General features: G+C 41.2%; 1 protein-coding gene across 4 annotated transcripts in view; it reads left to right on the top strand.

Moving 5' to 3' along the window:
• LARP4 (La ribonucleoprotein 4) overlaps positions 1-23,132 on the top strand; it is a 77,025-nt gene that overhangs the window by 13,055 nt on the left and 40,838 nt on the right. For 3 of the 4 annotated variants that reach the window (XM_056119931.1, XM_056119933.1, XM_056119934.1), the window contains exons 2-4: positions 13,422-13,569; positions 14,659-14,811; positions 17,649-17,724. In XM_056119931.1, coding sequence (XP_055975906.1) covers positions 13,422-13,569; positions 14,659-14,811; positions 17,649-17,724 — 377 coding nt within the window. The remainder of the gene's footprint in view (positions 1-13,421; positions 13,570-14,658; positions 14,812-17,648; positions 17,725-23,132) is intronic. The other variant, XM_056119932.1, reaches the window with a different exon arrangement.

Below are 23,132 nucleotides of genomic sequence, written 5' to 3' on the forward strand. Positions count from 1 at the left end.
AAGGCACAAACAAAGTAAAATTCAACAGAGAGGAGACCAGTCAGGAGAACGAAAATAACCTCTCTAATGGCAAAACTAACAAAATAAAAAATTAGCTCACAATAGACAAAATAGAGTGCAGAAAACAGTATCTTATTGAAAAGAAAGGGAAAATTGAGTCATTGAACCAGAGTCACACAAGAAGATTAATCATGAAGTTCATTGTTGGGCAGGTGTAGCTGCTCAGTTACAACAATCACCGAGGCACCCCACCGTGGCTGAAACGACCTGTCCTCCACCTAAAGGCTCTAAGGAGTTGATTCGGTGACAACATATGGGTGCGAATTAAAATGCCAAGGTATTCTACTACTTTCAGACTTGTTTACGGAAATCAGTACAAGTTCACAAGTAAACACTTCCAAGCCTACCTCTGTGTCTTAGAAGTTAGTTGTGCCGTCTTGGGGCAGATTAGTTTACCTTCAGGTAAAGTAGAATTTTCCTTACTTGCAAAATATGGGTGACAGTGGTATTCAGCTACAGTTGTTAAAAAGGAAAACAAATTAATTGTTCTTTACTGTCAAAAAACATGAATCTTAGTTGTTATTTACTGTCAGATGAGTGGAAAGTTACTAAATTTTCATCTCTTTTGGAGGCACAGGGTTTGGGCCACTACCAACAGTTCTCAGGACTAAATATGTTCCTGGAGATGTAACTGGGTTCAGTGGAGTGCAAGGCAAACACCCTTCTTGCTGTACTGTTGCTCCAGCCCCTAATTTTCCTCTTTTATTTTCTGTGAAATATCTGTGAGATCTACTGGGACTTGAAGCTCTAGTGCTGGATGAAATCACTTTCGTATTATGTTTTTAAGGGCTTGTAATTTGTATTTTTCTATATTGGAGATGTAAAAAGTAAACATGGAGAATTGAACTGCCATGAAGAGTAAGTTTAACTGGTTTATACACTTAGTTTCTAATATCAGTAAGTTAGTAAACTTAGTAATAATAATGTGTGACTAAAGAATTGGTTTCATCATAATTATGGTGATTTTTGTTCAAGTCCATGATTCTGTTCTTTTAAAACTTCCATTTCTTATGAGAGGTGTCATTTTGTCATTAATTTTCTTTTCTTTTTTTCCTCTGCAAACAAGCAGTTAGCATTATCAGTGCTGCTTTTGACTTATTTAGTAATAGTATACATGGCATGAAATGTGGTAGTGATTTATGTGTCAGTTTTATGAACTTAGGATTTCAGTATTTTTGTGGTAATTTGAGGCTTTGTACTGTGTATTTGTTGGTGTGTAGATTTTTTTCTCTTTTTTTCAGAGATTCCAGGATCAAATCCAGGGTCCTATACATGAACACAAGTTTCTACCACTGAACTGCATCCCCTGCCTCTAAAAGATGATTTATATAACTAGCTTCAAAGACTTGCTTCTAATTAGGTAGAAGTAAGAATTTTGATGGAGGTCTTTATTGAACCTTCATTGAAAGATAATCAAATATGGGCTGGAGATAGTACAGTGAGTAAATTACTTGCTTGTCTTAAATGCAGCTGACCTGGGTTCAAGTTCTATTTGATAAGATATTTCTGTTTATAACTTTCATTTTACTTTTCAGAGTAGTAGCCTTTAGAGGTACCAGATTTAAGTAGATGTTAGCGTTCTTTGATACTGGTAGTAATAAGGTTGTTATTTGGATTTGAGTTTGGCATTTAGTGCTTGGAGGGGGTAAGAATAGTGATTTTGGGAGCTGGAAGGTAGTTCAGTGGTTTAAGGCACTTGCCTGGCAAGCACAGGTCTTGAGTTCAAATCCTGGTGCTGCCTGAAAACTCTGAGACAATCCTGAGAGCTCTACTGTTGGGGGGGGTCCCAGTGAGAAAGGCCCTGGAAATTGGCTCAGTGGCTTAGGAAGCTCTCAAGGTTGGCTTGAGGTCAGCTGGACGGTCCTGATTGCCCTCTTGATTTGGGAAAGAGGCAGGGGAGGAAAGCACAGTGATCTCCTAGTCAAACCACTTCAGGAACATTGTTTTTGGTGATGTTATCTTGGCATCTGTTATTTAGCTGTTATAGTGACACTGTACAGTGGCTGTTACACTACCTTTTAGTAGATTACTCTTCTTTTTAATTTAACCATAATGGATTCTGAGAATAGTGATTAAAAATAAGTCTTCGATAAGAGATTTTTGGTAAAGCATACATTGTTTTCTTTACATGGTGCCAAATATAAAGATGACTTTCTAAAGTTTCTGCTTAGGGTTTTTTCTCTTTTTTTCCCCCTTAGATTTTTTTTTTAATTGAATTACTGTTACAAAGTAATTCAATATGATTTATATGATTGAGTTTCAGTCATAAAATGATTAAACACCCATTCCCTCCACCAGTGTATATTTTCCACCACCAATGTCCCCAGTATCCCTCCTTCCACCCTGTTTTTTTTTGGGGGGGAGGGGAACACAGCAGTGCTCAGGAAAGACTTCTGGCTCTGTGCTCAAGGATCACACCACGTATGGTCCTCTTGAGTCCCATCATGAGTGATCACTGAGCACTGCTGTGTGTGACTCAGAAACAACAATTTTTAAAAAAAAATTTTTATTAATGAAACACCATGAGGTACAGTTGTAGACTTACAAATTTTTGTGCTTGGGTTTCAGCTATACAATGATCGAGTACCCATCCCTCCACCAGTGCCCATTCTCCACCACCACTGATCCCAGTATCCCTCCCACCCCCCATTCCCTCCATCCCCCCTGCCTCTGTGGCAGGGCATTCCCTTTTGTTCTCTCTCCTTTTGGTGCTGTGGTTTGCAAAAGAGGCATTGAGTGGCATCATGTTCGGTCTATGAACGTGCATCTCCCATCCTGGGAGGATCCTCCCAACACCCTTTATTTGGTGCTCCCTTCTCTATCTGAGCTGCCTTTCCCCCCTAGCGTGTGCGTCAACAGCCAAAATTTTAAGAAAGCAAAACTTGGAACCACTGATGGTGTTAATTACTAGTGGGCAGAATAAAGTTAAATTTTGGAATTACTCTTCATTGTAGCTTTATCAAGACAATTTTGTTTTTGATACATTATGAACGAGCTAATAATTAAAACACAATAGGAATTGTTCATGTTTTTGTATGTGATTTTGTTTTTTCAGTGCTCAGGATCAAACCAAGGGTCTGATACATGCGAGGCAAGCCCTCTATTGCAGAGGTCTATCACCAGTCCCTAGTTAAATATTTGTTCTGTAAATTTAAAGCAATCGTTTCTAATCTCTTTCTTCGCTGCTTGCTTAATCTTTGTTAATATGTTTTGCAGTTTATTTTACTTGGGAAGTCTTATGAATCCTAATACATCTTTCATTAGTTCTGTACAATTCTGTCATTTTTCTCAATAGTGCCTCTCTACAAAGTGTTCTCTTATTTTCTTCTGGAGTACTAATAATACATATTTGTGTATTATTCTGTATTCTACCTCTTTTTCAGCCTCTCCCATTTGCCTTTTTTGTTGTTGTTCAGGGGTCATACCTGGAAGTGCTCAGAGCTTACTCCTGGTGGAGCTTAGCATATGTGGTGCTTGGTTCCATTGAAGCCTGGTTGGCTGCATGCAGTGCAAGTGCCCTGCCTGCTGTACTATCTCTCTGGCCCATCTATTAAGAAATTGTGTTCTTTTGGGGGGAGTGTTGGGCTTACCCATTGGTGCTTAAGGGCTGCACTGAGCTCAGGGGTCACTTCAGTGCTGCTCTAGAAACCAAGTGGTGTAGGTGGTCAAACTGGGGGTGGCAGCATGCATGTACCTTAAGCTAAACTTTTGTACTGTCGCTTGAATCCTAAGAGATTACACTCTAAATGGTTTTTTGTTGTTGTTTTGTTTCTCATTTTGGCAGTGATTGGGATCAAACTCAGGACCTCATAATGCAAGGGAAGTGCTCTGTTGCCCTCTGAGTAGTGTCTTTTTATTTTGTTTTGGGAGTACAACATGTAATGCTTAGGAGAAATCACATGCTAGGGATCGAGCATGGCCCTCTTGTATGCAAAGCATGCTTTCAAATCTAGTTGAACTCTCTCCAGGACTTTCAGGCAACATTTAATTTGGGGGTTTTGGGCTATACAGCTGGCTGTACTCAGGGTTAAGGAGGGACCCTGGAGGGAGAGGGAAGAGAGAGTGAGTGAGTTGGGAGGGTACTCACCTCTGTGCCAAGGGCTGCTTCAGAAATCACTTGTGACTGGGCAGATTTTGTGCCCTTACTGTGTCTCTCCAAACCAAGGTTTTTACATTTTAATGCTATTCATATTCATCAACATTGTTGCACATTGTAACTTATCCAAATATTGGGATACATTTTACAGAACTTGGTGTGTCACAGTTAATAACCTTTTTTTCTTTGATGTGGTAAATATCCCTATAGATTTTGTACAATGTGATGATAGTGTAACTTCAATTTTGAATAACTAACACTGTGAGTCTTTGTGAGTATGTCATAATTTCTTTGTTTTTTTTATTGTTTGGATTATTTCCAGTACTTTTTATAAATATGACTGAGAATATAAGTTGAACCATTTTATAGTTTTGTTTATTTCACTTGGGTTTTGTGTAGCTCAAAGCAGTACTCAGCAGCTACTCCCAGCTCATTGCTTGGGGTTTTGCTTCCGGTAGAGTTTAGGGGTCCTTGCAGTGGTGCAGATCCAACACAGGTCTTCCATATGTGGCAGCCTGTTCTATCTTTCTGACCCCTGAGCTGAACCATTTCATGATTTTTCTTCTGTGATTTTTGTGTTTTCAAAACTAATTTTCCGTGATAGTAAAACTACGCTTATCTTTTGCAGGGGAGGGGCACACCCAACTGTGCTCAGAGGTAACTTCTGGCTCTGCACTCAGGAATCATCCCTGACAAGTTTGGGAGACTATTTGGGATGCCAGGGATTGAACTTGGGTCGGCTGTGTGCAAGGCATTGCCTTACCCACTGTACTCTTTCTAGTCCCTATGCTCGATGTTTAACTTCACCTTGCAATTTAGGTATAATAAATTTTTGTGTAGTATATTTCTGAGGGTGAGACAGCCAAACTCTTTTCTATTTAGAACCAACATACTTCATACAGTCACATTTAAAATACTAGTTCTTTATAAAATTAAGGTATACTTGGTGTGACATTTCATAGGTTTCAGATTATGTTGTGATTTGATGTTTGTATATGTTTCAGAATTATCAGTCTAGTAACAACCATCTCTGTCCCTAGCTACAAGCTTTTTCTTGTGATGAGAACTTTAAGATCTATCTCAGCATCTTTCAAACATGTAATACAGTCTTATAAACTATAGTTGCCTTATAGTAGATTATACTTTCATGATTCTTTATTTATAACTGAAAGTTTAGTTCTTAAAATAAGGATTTCTTCATTTTACAGATAATAAAAATATGGCTTAATGAGTTAAATATTTACAGGACTGGGGGGATAGCTAAAAGGGTCAGAGTTCATGCCATATATCTGGAGACCCCGGAGTTCCTTCCAGGGTAATTCATGGTCCCCTGAGCACTTTGGGGCATACTCCTCATGGCTCCCAGTTCTGCCAGTTTGAACCAAAGACTTTTTTTTTTTTTTACTTTTTGGGTCACACTGGGCGATGCACAAGGGTTACTCCAGGCTCTGCGCTTAGGAATTACCCCTGGCGGTGCTCAGGGAACCATATATGGGATGCTGGAAACCGAACCTGGATCGGTCGCATGCAAGGCAGACGCTCGACCCACTGTGCTATCATTCCAGCCCCTGAATTAAAAACTTTAGGTCTGCAAAGTTAGTCCAGGTTTTGGCCCCTGATAGCCCTGAGCATTGCTTGGGATGCTCCAAAAGAAAGAATTTTTTTCTCTGTATCAGACATCTTTTGTTACTATTATTTTGGGCAGTGCTGGGAATCAAACCGCGAGTCTCACATGTGGAAGGCATATTCTGTACCATCTAGTCTCATCTCTAGCCATCAGTTCACCCATTATTTGTGTTAAGAACTGAGTTTTGAACTCATTTGTGATTCTAGAACAGTCTTTCCCAAAATAATCAATACTGCACTGCAGTGGGGCACTGAAATGATGGGAGAGAGGAGTTGTGGTATAGTCAGGTACAATTAATTGGAGAGATCCCTTTCTGTTTGTTCCCTTAAGGAAGGTAGATTTCCAGGGGGTACTCTAAGTCATTTCTTCTGTTCTGGAGAGGGAGCAGTATGCCATACAAGTTTAGGAACTTTATTTCTACAACCTCAGATTTCATAAGCTTAGATAATAGCTATTTTGGAATAACAATTCTTAGTTTAACTGAAGCTGGGGCGATAGCACAGCGGTAGGGCGTTTGCCTTGCGTGCAGCGAACCCGGCCAAGCCGGGTTCGATTCCTCTGCCCCTCTCGGAGAGCCCAGCAAGCTACTGAGAGTATCTCGCCTGCACGGCAAAGCCTGGCAAGCTCCCCGTGATGTACTCGATATGCCAAGCACAGTGACAAGAAGTCTCACGATGGAGACGTTACTGGGCCCGCTCGAGAAAATAGATGAACAACGGGAGGACAGTGACAGTTTACTGAAGAATACTTTGAAGAATAAATACTGAAGCTACATACTCTGCTTGACAGTTATTTTATTTTATCCCCCCAACCCCCCCACACAGGTAAATCGTCTTTATTCTTTTTTTTTTTTTTAATATTTTTGAATTACCATGAGATAGTTACAAGCTTTCATGTTTGGATTACAATCACACAATGATCAAACACCCATCCCTCCACCAGTGCACATTCCCCAACACCAATATCCTCGGTATAGCCCCCCTTTCCCATCCTCCCCCTGCCTCCATGGCAGACATGATTCCCCGTAATCTCTCTCTACTTTTGGGCTTTATGGTTTGCAATACAGACCGAGAGGTTATCATGTTTGGTCCTTTATCCACTTTCTGCACACATCTCCCATCCCGACCGGTTCCTCCAGCCATCTTTTTCTTAGTGATCCCTTCTCTGTTCCAGCTGCCTTCTCCCCTTTGCTCATGAGGCAGGCTTCCAGCTATGGAGCAGTCTGTCTGTCCCGTGTATCTACTATCCTTAGGTGTCAGCCTCATGTTATGTTGTTTTATACTTCACACGTGAGTGCAGTCCTTCTATGTCTGTCCCTCTCTTTCTGACTCATTTCACTTAGCATGATGTTCTCCACGTCTATCCATTTATAAACAAAGGTCATGACTTCATCTCTCCTGACAGCTGCATAGTATTCCATTATGAAGGTGCGCCAAAGTTCCTTTTACCACCCATCTGTTCTAGGGCACTTGGGTTGTTTCTAGATTTTGGCTATTGTGAACAGTGCTGCAATGAACATATATGTACAGATGTCATTTCTACTGTGCTTTCTTCCATCCTCAGAATATATTCCCAGAAGTGGTATTGCGGGGTCATATGGAAGCTCAATTTCTAGTTTTTGAAGAACTGTCCATATTGTTTTCCAGAAAGGCTAGATTAGTGGGCATTCCCACCAACAGTGAAAGAGTGTCCCTTTTCCCCCACATCCACGCTAGCGCTGGTTGCTTTTGTTCTTTTGAATGTGTGCCAGTCTCTGTAGTGTGAGATACCTCCTTATTTTGATTTGCATCTCCCTGATGTCTAGCGATGTAGAGCATTTTTTCATGTGCCTTTTGGCCATTTGTATTTTTTTTTTTTATGTAGGAGTACTGCTGTTTATTCAGCCACTGATAGCTGATTGATTTGGGCATGAACTCCACCTAACTTTTTTTTTTTTCAGTTTTATTTATTTTTCTTCTTATATTTATTGAATCACTGTGGGGAAAGTTACTAAGCTTTAAGGTTTAAGTCTCAGTCATACAATGATCAAACACCTCTCCCTTCACCAGTACTCATTTTTCACCACCAAGAACCCCAATATACCCCCCTCCCACCCCTCCCAATGCCAGTGAGGCAGATGATTTCCACTTAACCCCTCTCTACATTGATTACATTCATTATTTTGACAAAAGATGCACCATTATTGTTTAGAATTTCCCCCCCAACAATCAGAATTGCTGAAAAGGCATTGTGAAATACTTTGTTTTCTATAGCTGGTTATGAGAATCATATAATGATTTTGGATTTCTGCAAAGAGCCAGATAATTCCGAGATTGGTTTCTGTATATCTGGTGTTAGGGCTGTACTGGAGAGCCGCTGGGGGGGGGGGGCAACTTGTGACCTCGGTAGGGTGTGAAGGACGAGCCAGTACCGTCCCCCTTCCCATGAGACTGCAGTTGCCCCGTCACCGCTGGCTCATACCTGGCTTTCCAGTAAGCTTTGAGGCAGAGGCCACCTTGCTGCTGGAGGGGGAGAAAGGGAGCAACACTCTTTCCCTCCCGGGGAGGCATGGCACCGTAATTTAATGCATGGTCCATTCGCTTTTCTGCCACAAGCTTCCCGGCTCTAGATTAAGTCCTTTTGCCTCTGGAGCCATGACCATGCCAGAGAGCTGCTTGTGGGGGGGCAACTCGTGACCTCGGTAGGGCGAGAAGGACGAGCCAGTACTATCCCCCTTCCCATGAGACTGCAGTTGCCCCGTCACCGCTAGCTCATACCTGGCTTTCCAATAAGCTCTGAGGCGGCTGCCACCTTGTATGCGGTCCAGATGCATTTCTGCCAAAAGCTGCTGGGTTTTGAGATTTGTTTCTGAGTCTCTGGGATCATGGCCATTAATTTGCTTAATCAGGAGCCAGAGGGGCTGTTTGTAGGCAGCGACTTGGGGTCTCACTGGGTGGGGAGGAAAGGGCCGGTTTCACCCCCATCTGGTGAGGCCCTGCATGTCTTGTCACTAAAGGCCCAAACCTGACTGTCCTGTGGCCTCTGGAGGATGGCAGTCACCGGGCCACCAGGGGGAACAGGCCAAGGCACAAAACCTATTCCCACCTGGAATGGCTCAGCGCCAGTAACCTACTGCAGGAACAGGACACATTTCTGCCAAAAGCCTTTGGGTTCCGAGATTCCTTTCTGAGTCTCTGGGATCATGGCCGTTAAGCAGTTTGATCAGGAACCAGAGAGGCCATTCCTCCAATTATATAGCTGAGCCGGAGGTGGTTTGTGGGTGTGTCTCCCACATACCTAACTTTTTGGCCGTTTACTTTCTTGGTAAACTTTGCCCCAAGTTTTTGGGGTCTGGCCAAAGGCACAACAGCAATTTTGGGGTATCTGGAAGTCTGAAGGCACCGTCAGGCTGCTGATGCACTTGCCTCACAGGTGCAGATTGACCTGCTGGTGGCACCATACCCCCTGTATTTCTTTTTTGAGGGAACTTCTGTTCATTTCTTCTCCCCATTTTTTGATGGGGTTAGTGGTCTTTTTCTTGTACAACTCTACTAGTGTCTTGTATATACTGGATATTAATCCCTTATCAGATGGGTATTGGATAAATATTCTTTCCCTTTCTGTGGGCCTTTTCTTTATTTTGGTCACTGTTTCTTTTGAAGTGCAGAAGCTTCTTAGTTTGATGTAGTCCCATTTGTTTATATTTGCTTCGACTTGCATGGTCAGTGCTATTTCATTCTTAAAGATGTTTTTAGCTTCAAATGACAGTTATTTTAAAGTCAAGGTTACTTTCTGTAGAATATGTGGTCTTTTTCTGTATATGTTACACTTAAGTGAATTTGATACTTGTCATATTGTGTTTATCAATAACCCAGAAGTTAGATTTCTCTTTCTGAGAAACGTAATTTTTATTTTTCCTTTTGCTGGGCAAGGATATATCTTGTATTCTCAGAATTGAGGAAGGGCAAGAATGAGTATGTAAATTTAAAAATTTTCTTCTATTAAAAGTATTTAATGCCAGATTAAAAACTAGACTTAAACGTTCTTCAAAGATTTCTCCCCCTGGGAACATAATGTAACAAAATAGGAGACTAACACCCAAGAATGGCCGAGATTAGTACCAGGAATTTTGCTCCATGGCTTGGAGGCCAGCCACACATGCTAGGGGAAAAGGCAGCTCAGATAGAGAAGGGAGCACCAAATAAAGGGTGTTGGGAGGATCCTCCCAGGATGGGAGAACCATGCTGAAAGTAGACTATAGTCTGTAGACCAAACATGATTGCCACTCAATGCCTCTTTTGCAAACCACAACACCCAAAAGGAGAGAGAGAACAGAGGGGAATGCCCTGCCACAGAGGCAGGGTGGGGTGGGGGGGATGGGGGGTGGGAGGGATACTGGGATCTGTGGTGGTGGGAAATGGGCACTGGTGGAGGGATGGGTATTTGATCATTGTATAATTGAAACCAAGCACAAAATATGAAAGTCTGCAAATGTACCTCATGGTGTCTCACTAATAAAAATTAAAAAAAAAAATTTCTCCCCTGATGTCTCAAAAATTAAGCTGTATCTATATTTCTAAATCACTTTTTTTTTTTTTTTTTTTTTGCTTTTTGGGTCACACCCGGCAATGCACAGGAGTTCCTCCTGGCTCTGAGCTCAGGAATTACCCCTGGCAGTGCTCAGGGTACCATATGGGATGCTGGGAATCGAACCCGGGTTGGCCGCGTGCAAGGCAAACGCCCTACCCACCGTGCTATTGCTCCAGCCCCCCTCTAAATCACATTTAATCTGTTCAGATTTGAAGGCAGGTTGTGGGAATACTACTAATCCGGTGCAAGTAGAACAGGTGTTTTTTTGTTTTTTTTTGTTTTTTTTTTTTTTTTTTTTGCTTTTTGGGTCACACCCAGCAGTGCACAGGGGTTACTCCTGGCTCTGTACTCAGTAATTACTACTGGCAGTGCTTGGAGGACCATATGGGATGCTGGGGATCGAACCCGGGTCGACCACATACAAATCAAACACCCTACCCGTTGTACTATCGCTCCAGCGCCCCAAGAACAGATGTATTAACTTGTGGAAAATTTTTTCAAATGAGGGGCTGGAAAGATAGTACAGGGTTAAGGTGCTTTCCTTCCATGCCGCTGACCCTGGTTTGATCCACAGCTGTTCATATGGTTCCCCAGCATGTGGCATGTGGGGGTGGGGGGAGGAAAAAGAAGAAGAAAAGATAAACAATAAAGTGGACTAAATGGATCAGGAGATAGCACCACCATCTAGATTGAATGTGCAGCACTACGTGGTCCTTGCAATTTGCTGGGTGTGTTCCTGGGCTCGTTCCTGCACTGCCGGGTCTGAGCAGCATCGCATCCTTTTACAAGCTCCCTTGCAGTGAACTCAGTGCCCTGTTTACCAAAAGTTTAGTGGGCCCCTCTCCAAACTTTTTCTAACAGATGCTTGTTAGTTACTATCATAAAACTGGAAAATTCTAAATACTGTGAGGGATGAGCAGCATATCACCATTTCAACACCTGATATTTGCTTCAAGGTGTGAAGATAACTTGACATGTAAAACAACATTGAGCCCTCTCTTTTTTCCCCCAAATTTGGTTTCATTGATCGAAAGAAGCTATCCAAAAAAACGGGGGGAAAAATCCACTGCAGGCTATAGAATATATTAAACAATGTTGTATTATTAGTTCACAGACCCATACACACACAGTTTGTTGTTTGTATAGTATGTTTCATTAGAAAGGTAGAGGAGGATTTCATTATAATTTAGCTAAGGCCTCTCTGAAGCCAGATCTTCTCAGCCGCTCCTTGTGGTTCTTCCTAATGAGAATCGTTCTTTGGTTCGTCAATTTTGGCGATAATGGCCAATATTTTTATTTTGAGTGGGTCTTGGAGGACACTGGGGTGGGGGATTGAATTGGGATCTGCTGTGTGGAAATAAGTGTGCCATGCCCCCTGTACTATCTCTCCATCTTCCATTTTACTTTCAACTGTGAATCAGAGTCAGTCATAAGAATTTTTGCTGCCCCTCAAAAACATGCAGTTTGTTTCTCATGAAAGCTGAACTCCCAGTTTCTGAAGGACGCAAGCTAAGGTAATTTATTTCATGCACTTTGGAACCACTTTTCAGAGGAAGGGCTTTAGACAGAAGACAGTTAAAAGTAGCTTTTGGGAAAGCATCTACGTTACTTTCATGTAAAAGATTTATTTTTGCTTTTGTGCCACACCCTGGGGAACTCAGGTTACTTCTAACTCAGTGATTAGCCTGGGAGGACCGGGCAGTGCCAAGGATCAGATTTGAGCTTCATATATGCAAAGCATGTGCTCTTGTTTGTTGAGGTGTCTCTCTGACTTGGAAGCAGACTTTGGAAAGGTTAGTCATTTTTGAGAAGGATCAAGTTCTGTTCATTAAATTAGGAAAAAAAGGCATGTTTTTGTGCTTACCACTTTTCTCCCAACTTTTAAATACTCTTTCCCCCAGCTTCATTACAGCTCATTTCTGCGTTTCATTTCTTGTGTCAGCGATTACATGGTGTGACCAAAAGATCACATTAGATGACAGTACATTATTTTGCAGACTTAATGTGCAATTTCAAGATAAACGGGAATGCCCTTCCAGATTGCTGGGTTTGGGGGAAATGTTCTAGCATTGATAGAATAATTCAGAATTAAAGCTCTGTTTGTTTATTATTTATTTTGGGTTTGGGGCTCACACCACGTAGTGCTTAGGGGCTACTCATAGCTCTGTGTTCCCATATGGTGTTGGAGATTCAGCTTGGGCATCCCATGTGGCAGTCAGCCCGTTGAGCCATCTCTGACCCTCCGTGTATGAGCTAGCTTTCGTAGTTTAGACGGCAATGAAAGTTGTGTATTTTATAACATGGGAAGTTATCTAGGTACACTTGCATCATTTGTCTTGAACATACAAACTCAACCATTATCAGGTACTTTAAGAGAAAAAAATATGGGGCTGGAGTGATAGCACAGCGGGTAGGGTGTTTGCCTTGCACGCAGCCGACTGGGCTTCAATTCCCAGCATCCCATATGGTCCCCTGAGCACTACCAGGAGTAACACCTGAGTGCAGAGCCAGGAGTAACCCCGTGCATCGCCAGGTGTGACCCAAAAAGCAAAAAAAAAAAAAAAAGTGATTTCTAAGTAGATTTAACAGAGGGCTAGTTCTGTGTTACTAGTGTTTAATAGATGCTTGTATATAGATAGCTTATTTAAAATTTTTAAAATTTTGTTTGGGGGCCACATCTGGTAGTGCTCAGGGCTTATTTCCTGGTTTTCTGTTCAGGGAACACTCCTGGCAGGAATCAGGACCATATGCAGTGCAAGGCAAATGCCTTAGCCCTTGTGTGAATCTCCTGCCACCACCGGATTAACTAAATTTTATGTATCTGTAAATGTTTGAAGTTCATCGGCTTAAAAAGATTTTCAATTTGTATACTCCTGGCTCTGCACTAAGGAGTTACTCCTGGTGGTGCTCAGGGGACCATATGGGATGATGGGGTGCTGGGGATTGAACCTGGGTTGGTCGCATGCAAGGCAAACGCCCTGCCGCAGTACTGTTGCTCTAATCCCGTCTAATTTTCATTAAAATGTAGTGTCTTTTAAGATTTATAAATAGTTTTTTTTTTTTTAATAGCAGGTAACATCTAAAGGAACTGGTTTAAATCCTAATGCCAAAGTTTGGCAGGAAATTCCTCCAGGAAATACTGATGCCTCTTCGGTAACTCATGGAACTGAAAGTTCTTGGCCTGAAACAGCAGCCTCATCAGGTTCTCATCCTGAGGGTAAGTCCTAAATGTTTCATCAGAACCAGTCACATTTTGGACGAGGGAGATACAGCTCAATGAGCTTAGTGCATGCTTTGCATGCAGCAGGCCTGGACTTGATCCTTGGTACTGCATGGTCCCTTGAGCAACACCGGGAGTAATCAACATGCTAGGTGTGACACAAAAACCAAAAAACTTGAACAAATAGAAGGGATCACAATTTCATTTTAAGTATGTCCAGACAAGTTGGGCAAGTTCTTAGATTATTTGATGTAGCACTGTAGCACTGTCCTCCTGTTCTTCATTGATTTGTTCAAGTGGGCACCAGTAACATCTCCATTGTGAAACTTAGTTACTGTTTTTGGCACATCCAATACGCCACAGAGAGCTTGCCAGGATCTGCTGTGCGGGCGGGATACTCTCCTTGGGACAGAGGAATCAACCTGGGTTGGCCTTGTGCAAGGCAAACGCCCTACCCACTGACTCTCACTCCACCCAGATTATTTGATGTATCTTTATTACTCTTTATATATTATTTATGTAGTATTTATATCCACTGTGAATAGATTATGGATTTCAAGTAGTTAGACCCAACATTTGATTCATTTAAAATATGCATTTTAAAGTTAGGGGTTTTTTTGTTGTTGTTGTTTTGGGTTTTTTTTTTTGTTTGTTTGTTTTTATCATTGGCGGTGCTGTTTCCTCACTGATTTTGGGCAAATGACTACTTGCAGATTTCTTCAGCTATAAAATATCAGTAACTATGACTTTGGCATGGACTTTTCTCCTTTTTAAAATTCACCTGCTGTTCTTGAGCAGGAGGCATTCTAATCTTTGTATTATTCTAGTTTTAGTGTGTGCTGCCAAAGTAAACACATGACATAGCACTTTTCTGAGAATTAACTAAAAGTGTACGGAATTGTTTGATAGTACTAGCTGTAAGTGTTGTTAGTCATTTTGCCTTTTTCATTGTGACCAAACTTGCCCCCTTATAATGTGGGCATTTTCCCACCTGGTAGGATTCTTTGAGATCTTATTATGAAAGGCAGTGCTCAGGTTTAAAGAATGCCTATTTATTTTTATTTTTTATTGTTTTTTTAAATACAGGCAGTACAGAACTTTCAGATGATATATGTAAGGACTATGAAGTAATGTATTCATCTTGTGAAACCACAAGAAATACTACAGGCATTGAAGAATCAACTGATGGAATGATTTTAGGGCCAGAAGATCTGAGTTACCAAATATATGATGTTTCTGGTAAACTTTCTGATTTTATTAATAAATTTAGAATTCACTATGCTAGATTTTTTTCTGCTAAAGTCTCTCTAACATTCTAATAAACATCACTCACTGATCATTCTATTTTCTTATTTGGAAAAACTTATAAAAATACTATTTTCAGAAGACGAAACAGAAAATTATAATTATTTTCATTTTAAAGCTCTTAATAAGGAAAAGTATCAAAAATAAAGAGAAACAACAGTTTGAAGAGACCTAAATTTTCTCCCTCCCATCCTCCCCAAATCTTAGTTTTGGGCCATACCTGGCATTGCCCAGGGATTACTCCTGGCTCTGCACTCAGGAATTACTGCTCTTGGTGCTTGAGTGACCATATGGATACCTGGGATCAAACCTGAGTCAGCTGCGTGCAAGGCAAACACCCTGCCCGCTGTGCTATTGCTCCAGCCTTCTATGTGAGCTTGAACCACAGGCCTTGATTATATCTAATTTTTCTAAAGGATTTTTTGGACAACAAGTGTAATAGGAAATAGAGCTTAGTTTGTTATTTTTGTTTTTTTTTTTAATGGTGTGCTAGCTCTGCTGAGGGATTACTCCGGCCTATTCTTGGGACCATGCAGTGCTGGTGATCAAGTGCTTCTGTGTGCAAAACATGTACTCCAGCCCTTAGAGCTATCTCTAGCCCCTACGGCTTAACTTTGGAACTTCAATGAGGATTTATAAGCATTTGCCCTTATTTTCCGTGTTTATTATAAATACCTAAGTTAGGATTTCTAGGATCTATTATTTTAAAAGGGAAGTGGGCTGTAGTTTCGTATAATTGTATAAGGCAGAGGCTCTTTTCTCTACTTGAGGTCATAATCTACCTAGCCATTCTTTTATTTGAACGGCATTGGGTGTGTTTTTCATTTTGGGTGCACATCTAGCTGTTCTTGGGGAACCATGGAGCACTGGAGCCAAGTTTTTGCATGCAAAGCATTTCCTTGAACTTCTTGAGCTAAGTTCCCAGTGCATGCCGGGTGTGACCCAAAGAGCAATTAAGCAGCCAGTTGGTATTCCAGTAAGTTTAAGTTTCTTATAGCCAGGACTTCAGTAGGTGAATTTTTTGTTAGGATTGCAAAGGAATAGAACACTTCTTTGGAGGGGTTTGTTAAAAAGGCTACTCTGACTTTGCTGTGCTCAAGGTGCAAAGGATTGAAAGGGGGCTCCTACATGCAAAGGATGCATTGTTAGCCCTTTGAACTGTCTTTCCAACTCTAGATTGCTTTTATTTTATTTTATTGTTTTGGACCATACCAGTAGTGTTCTGTGACTGCTTGGTGGTTCTTGGGGAACTTTTATTGCTAGGGATTAAAGTTAGTGTCCTACCTTACAAAGTATTTGTTTTAATGAAGTTGATGTCTAATATAATTGTTTACTCACAAGTGCTTAGAAAAGATTGTGGTAAGATCATGCCCAAAATTTACTTCTTAAAAACCTCTATGTGGGGCTGGAGCGATAGCACAGTGGTTAGGGCACTTGCCTTGCACGCGGCCGACCCGGGATCAATTCCCAGTATCCCATATGGTGCCCCCAGCACCGCCAGGAGTGATTCCTGAGTGCAGAGCCAGGAGTAACCCCTGAGCATCGCCGGGTGTGACCCAAAATGCAAAAAAAAAAAACCCTATATTTTGTCTTCTGCATATTGAATTTTTTTTTTCCTTTTTTGGGGGGTCATATCTGACTGTTCAAGGATAGTGTCAGTCTCTGTGCTCAGGGACCACTTCTGATAGGGTTTGGGGAACCATATGTGGTGCCTGGAATCAAACTTGACAAGACATCTTACCTGATGGGTGTTCAGGGAACCAAGCGGTGCTGGGGATCAGATTATTGTTGGCAGCATACGGGGCAAGCACTTGAACTCCTTCCTGTACTATCTCTCCAGCCCCATTTATCGACTATTATTAAATGGCTTTGAAAATCACTCTCACTGTCACTGTCCTCCCGTTGTTCATCGATTTGCTCAAGCGGGCCCAGTGATGTCTCCATTGTGAGACTTGTTACTGTGTTTGGCGTATCGAATACATCAGATGAGTTAATCTGGTTCTTTAGATTTTTGAATGACTTAAACATACCTATTAAGATACAATGCCTAAATCAGGGAATGAAAAGGAATATTACTGAAAGAAGTTTTAAGGAGTGCACTTACTACCAAATGCCAACAATACATATGTAAATAAATGTACAATTCTTCTTAGCTCCTTCTTCAAATTCAGATTTAATAACACATTTGTATTTTTAATATTTAATATTTTATTTAATATTCTTTCATTAATCATTTACCACATATTTCACTTTAGTGGTTAAAATGTATCTTGCAGGGGCTGGAGCAATAGCACAGTGGGTAGGGCTTGCACACAGCCGACCCAGGTTCGATTCCCAGCATCCCATATGGTCCCCCGAGCACCGCCAGGAGTGATTTCTGAGTGCATGAACCAGGAGTAACTCCTGTGCATCGCCGGGTATGACCCAAAAAAGCCCCCCCCCCCCAAAAAAAAAGTATCTTGCAAAATAACTAAGTACTTTTGGCAGTAATGATGCATTTGTTAGTTGGTAGTTTTTAAACTGATGAGAAATCTAGCTAAAGAAACATAGTTACAAGAAATTAGATCTAGATTCTACCCAGATTCTAGTATCTGGAATTGAATATGATTCTACCTTTATAGCTATCTGGATTCTAATGGGAATTAAATCCATGTTATTTTATGGTGAATTTTAGTATGTGGATATTTTCTGACATTTGAGTATAATGATATATAAAGTGTGCCACTTTGCTAACTAGATATTAACCTTTTCCTGTTATTTTCTACCACCAGGAGAAAGCAGTTCAGCAATTTCTACAGAAGACTTAAAAGAATGTCTGAAGAAACAATTAGAATTCTGTTTTTCACGGTATTCTAGTATTTTTGTTTATCTTCTTTTTCAAATTATTTGGCTAGTCGATGTAAAAATACCCCTAAAAATATAGTGAAAAAGAAAAATGGCTGGATGACTTTAATTTATTTCAGTGATGCATTTTGGTATCCTTATTTTTTTTTCCCATTTTTGGTGCCAGGATGGAACCTAGAACCTCACACAAGGCAAGGCATGTGCTTTATCACTGGATTACATTCTCAATCTGCCCTTTATTTCTTCCTCTTCCTTTTCCCTTTCCTTCTGTTTTTGTCACTTCTGGTGGTGCTCAGGGGACCAAGCAATGCCAGGGATCAAACCTAGGTCTACCCCTCCCAACACGCACACACACATGCTTGCACTCCAGCCCTTTGACACATACACGCACACACACACACTTGCACTCCAGCCCTTTCTCTCTCTCTCTCTCTCTCTCTCTCTCTCTCTCTCTCTCTTTTCTTCTCTTTTCTTCTCTTCTCTCTCTCTCTCTCACACACACACACACACACACACACACACACACACACACACACGTGCACTTGCGCTCCGGCCCTTTGAGTTATCTCCCTAGTCCTAGTGTATTTCTTAACAAGATTTAAAGATGTAGTTTATCACTGAGTATGCAAAGGGAATCTACTCAATAGAAAGATTCTTCTATTGTATAATTTTCCTGTGGAAATATCACTATCGGTTACTTTGTATTTCTAGTAGTTGGTTCTTAACATGATTATTGAGTTTCTAGCAAGATAGATGGATGAACATAGAGCTTATATTACCAGTGTCTTCTGTTAGGTAAAGAGTTTTTTTGTAGGAAGAGGCTGCAGGTTGTCTTATTTTGGTTTGGACCCACAACTGGCTGTTATTGGAGCACTGTGTGATATCAGGGATCAAACCTGGGGCTCCAGAGGCTGGAGTGATAGCACAGCGGGTAGGGCATTTGCCTTGCATGGGGCCGACCCGGGTTCAATTCCTAGTATACCATATGGTCACCCCAGCATTGCCAGGAGTAATTCCTTAGTGCATGAGCCAGGAGTAACCCCTGTGCATTACCGGGTATGACCCAACAAGCAAAAAGACAAACAAAAAAACCACCAAAACCTGGGGCTCCAGCATGGAAAATACTGAGCCATCTCCTTGAACCATCATAGACTTCTTTATATATAATATGCTCTTAGTTCATTTAAATTAGTATAATTCTTCATTTCAAATAGCTCAGATTTCTTACCCACAATAATGGCTCACCCACAAAGGGGTGCTTTGTAATATAGTATCAGTCCTAGAACAAAAGAAAGAGCTCCTGCTTTCTTTCCTCTAACAGTTACATTTGTTAGTCAACTAAAAATATTTTTGCATGGGGCTGGAGCAATAGCACACACGCAGCTGACCTAAGTTCGATTCCCAGCATCCCATATGGTCCCCCGAACACCGCCAGGAGTAATTCCTGAGTGCATGAACCAGGAGTAACTCCTGTGCATCGCTAGGTGTGACCCAAAAAGCAAAAAAAAAAAAAAAAATTTTTTTTTTTTTTTTTTTTTTTTTTTTTGCAGGGTAGGATTGTGTGGGGACAAAGATTTCTTGCTTGGGTTTGAGCTACTGTTCTGTTGCTGTGTCACCAGCCCTCAATTTTAACATGTTTTTAATTTAAAATGCTTTTTCTACTATATTACACCTTACATTTCTAGTTTTTTCCTCTGTTAGGACAAAAGTTTTGATTTTCTTCTGTCCATTGCATGAAAAGGAAGCATAGAATCTGCAAGTGATTTTGCAGTTAATGTCTGGAGTAGATTTGAACTTTCCTCAAGAGGTTGGAAGGAGCAGATTGATTGAGCTAGGTTGGAGTAGGCAACCCCACCCTGATTTGTCTGTTCTGGTCCTCTGAGGGTTTTGATTTTGCGGTTGATTATTTTCTGTTACCCTCGTCTGTGTTTGAGTTTTGGGACCATACCCAGTGTTTCTCGGCTTATTCCTGACTTTGGGCTCGGTTATCACTCCTAGTGGGTACAGGGCATTTATACCCGAGAGTCCCTGTTATCTCTGTCTTATCACTGGTGATTCTGTATGGTTCTAACAGGCTTGTAATTAGTTCTTCAGTCTCTTAATCTGTCACTCTTGTATTCTGGCAGATTTCTTCTAAGGAAGATGAGACATGTCTGTTGCTGGTTCCTCCTTCCACTGGAACTTAATTACCGCCTCACAGAGATTTTACTCTTAAAATTATAACTTGGAGGGGAGGGTTGCTGAATTCAGGTGAAGGTTTTACTTAAGAACAGAGAAAAGAGAGACTGGAGCGATAGCACAGCAGGTAGGGCGTTTGCCTTGCCCGCGGCCTACCCAGGTTCAATTCCCAACATCTCATACGGTCTCCTAAGCACCGCTAGGAGTAATTTGTGAGTGCAGAGACAGGAGTAACCCCTGTGCATCACCAGGTGTGACCCTAAAAGGAAAAAAAAGGAAAAGAGCAGGACTCATCCCGTATAGGAAAGGAGTTCCCTAGCAAGATTCAGATTTACTCTGTTTATCTGGGGGCCATACCCACTCTTGGTCCTACCCTCAGGAATCACTCCTGCTGAGGCTTGAGGGACAAGTACACCGTGAGTGCTCTAACCACAGTACTGTAGATCCAGCCCCTTACTCTATTTTTAATATTATCCTTGTCTGACGCTTCTGGTTTCCTCTTTAGAATTCAGGAAATGTCGTGGGAGCAAATCAGTCACGTGTCAGGGGCTCCTTCAGTTTCTGTTTCCTAATGCCAGCCTTGCAAAAGTCTGTAGTTCTTTCTGGGCCAGATCTGCAGATGCATCAGGCAAGAAATGGAATTTTATTTTGTATTTTGTCCTTAATGTTTTCACATCCCTCCTTTATCTCTAAAAATAATTTATTCAGTATTTAATAGTTGTTACAGTAGATCTCTGGCTCACCATGATTTTCTACATCCACTTAGAGCTACGGACAGTTGTCAAATCACAATGTAGCTTGAATTTTAATAAATAAAATTATAAAAAAGGGGAAAAAAGGAAGGTGGAGTTCATTCCCAATTTAATCAGCCTGATCAATGGCTGAATAAATAGCAATACTCCTGTAGCACTGTCCTCCCGTTGTTCATTGATTTGCTAGAGCGCACCCAGTAACGTTTCCATCATGAGACTTGTTACTATGTTTGGCATATCGAATACGTCACGGGTAGCTTGCCAGGCTTTGCCATGTGGGCGAGATACTCTCGGTAGCTTGCCGGGCACTCCGAAAGGGGCGGAGGAATCGAACCCGGCTTGGCCGGGCAGACTGCGTGCAAGGCAAACGCCCTCCCACTAGCGCTCCAGCCCCAGCAATACTCCTACATAAAAAATAGTATTTTTTCATATATATATAGCTTGAATTTAGAGTTGAATTTTCATTCATGTGTAACAGTTATTAGCTATGACTAATCAGATCCAATATGTTAGACCCATTATTTATTTGATTTACTAAAGCAATAGTACAGCGGGTAGGATGTTAGCCTTGCACGTGGCTGACCCGATTTCGATTCCTCTGTCCCTCTCGGAGAGCCCGGCAAGCTACCAAATGTATCCTAGTATCCCGCCCGCCAGGCAGAGCCTGGCAAGCTCCCTGTGGCGTATTCGATATGCCAAAAACAGTAACAAGTCTCATGATGGAGATGTTACTGGTGTCCACTTGAGAAATCCATGAACAGCGGGAGGACAGTGCTACAGTGTAGTGCTACTTTTGAAAAGTAAGAATTTGACCCACAGTTTTATAAGAATACCCCTGCTAAAAGCGATACTTGACTTAAGCTGCAGAGCTTAATTGTATTAACAACTTATAGTGTCTTTATTTTTAATTTTTGCTTGTTATTTTGCTTGGGGTGTCATAGGGTCATGGGAATCAAACCTGGGATTCTTGAATACAGAGCTTGTGCTTAAGTCCTTTGAGTCATTTCACTGGTTCTTCCTTTCACATTTTTGAAGGCAGTCTTGCTAATGAAGATAAATGAACCCTCTTTTTATGGTGAAGTGAGTCTAACTAGGGCCCTTTCTATTCTTCTCACCCCCAAATCATAACCATCACTAGACCTGTAACCTTTATTGGGTGGGGGGTGCACACCTCTCTCTACTGAGGGCTTGCTCTTGGTTCTATGCTCAGGAATTGAACTTGCTTTGGGCAGATGCAAAGCAGATGTCTTACCTGCTGTACTATCTTTCCAGCTGCTACCTTTTTGCATAGGTCTTAGGTCTTTGAAAGATTTCTTTTTTTTAATGTATATGTATGTTATTTTTCTGTAGCTCGTATTTGCACTTTTTAGAAAGTGTGAAACATATTGTTTGAAAAACAGATCCTTAAGGGAACAACCTGTATCAAGGGCGGGGAAGATGGAACAATAAATTTACTAAAAATAAGCTTAGAAGTATATTAGGTGGTAAGTGCTATGGAGAGAAAAATGGAGCAGTGGGCGCAAGGAAATAGTCAAAAATACCTTAGCCCCTTTAGTTATAAATAATGTCATTACTGAAATAGTGGCTTTTAGTGTATTTTTTTTAAATTTATTTAATTTTTATTAAAGATCCATGGTTTACCAAGTTACTGATAGTTGCAGGGTTTTTGTTGTTGTTATTGTTGTTTGTTTGTTTTAAGGCCACACATTGTGGTGTTCAGTGCTGGCAATACTTAGGAGACTATAGTGCCAGGGGTCTAAACTAGACCTCCTACCATACCTACTCTCCAGACCTTTGAACTGTCTCCCAGGACCCCAAGGAACTAGTTCTTTTTGGGTTTATGGACAGTAGGTGGTGATGCTCAGGAGTTACTCTGGTGATGCTCCAGGGACCATATTGGATGCTGGAGATCTAACTTGGTTTGACAGCTTGCAAAGCTATTGCTCTGGCTCCAAGAAAGTGGCTTTTTAGCAAAAAGCTTGTTTTATATTTAATAATACACTGCTTCAAATATTTTATATGAATATCAAATAAAAACAAATTTTATTTAACATAAGTTTTGCTGTGATTTTATTTTTGTAATTTATTGTTTAGGGGCCAGAGCCCCACAGTATCTTAGGTAGGTAGATCTACTAGCCTTGTATCAGCTGACCAGGTTCAGTCCCTGGCACCCCTTTTAGTTTCCCTGACCCCTGCCAGGAGTGAGCCCTGAGCACAGATGTGGTGGCTCAGAAAACCATAGGGAAAGCCGGGGATCAAATCTGTGCCACCTGTGCGGAAGGCCAGTGCCCTTCTCACTTACTATTCACTTTGGGCACCAAAAAAAAAGATTACTTAAATTGAATTTTAAACAGCTTAATAACCTTTTAGATTTTTTGTTTGGGCCACACCTGGTGTTGCTCAGGACTTACTCCTGGTTCTATGCTCAGGAATCATTTCTGGTGGGCTTGGGGATACTGGCGATCATGATCACAATCATCC

Source organism: Sorex fumeus, unplaced genomic scaffold (assembly GCF_029834395.1).
Source record: "Sorex fumeus unplaced genomic scaffold, SorFum_2.1 ptg000042l, whole genome shotgun sequence".
NCBI lineage: Eukaryota > Metazoa > Chordata > Mammalia > Eulipotyphla > Soricidae > Sorex > Sorex fumeus.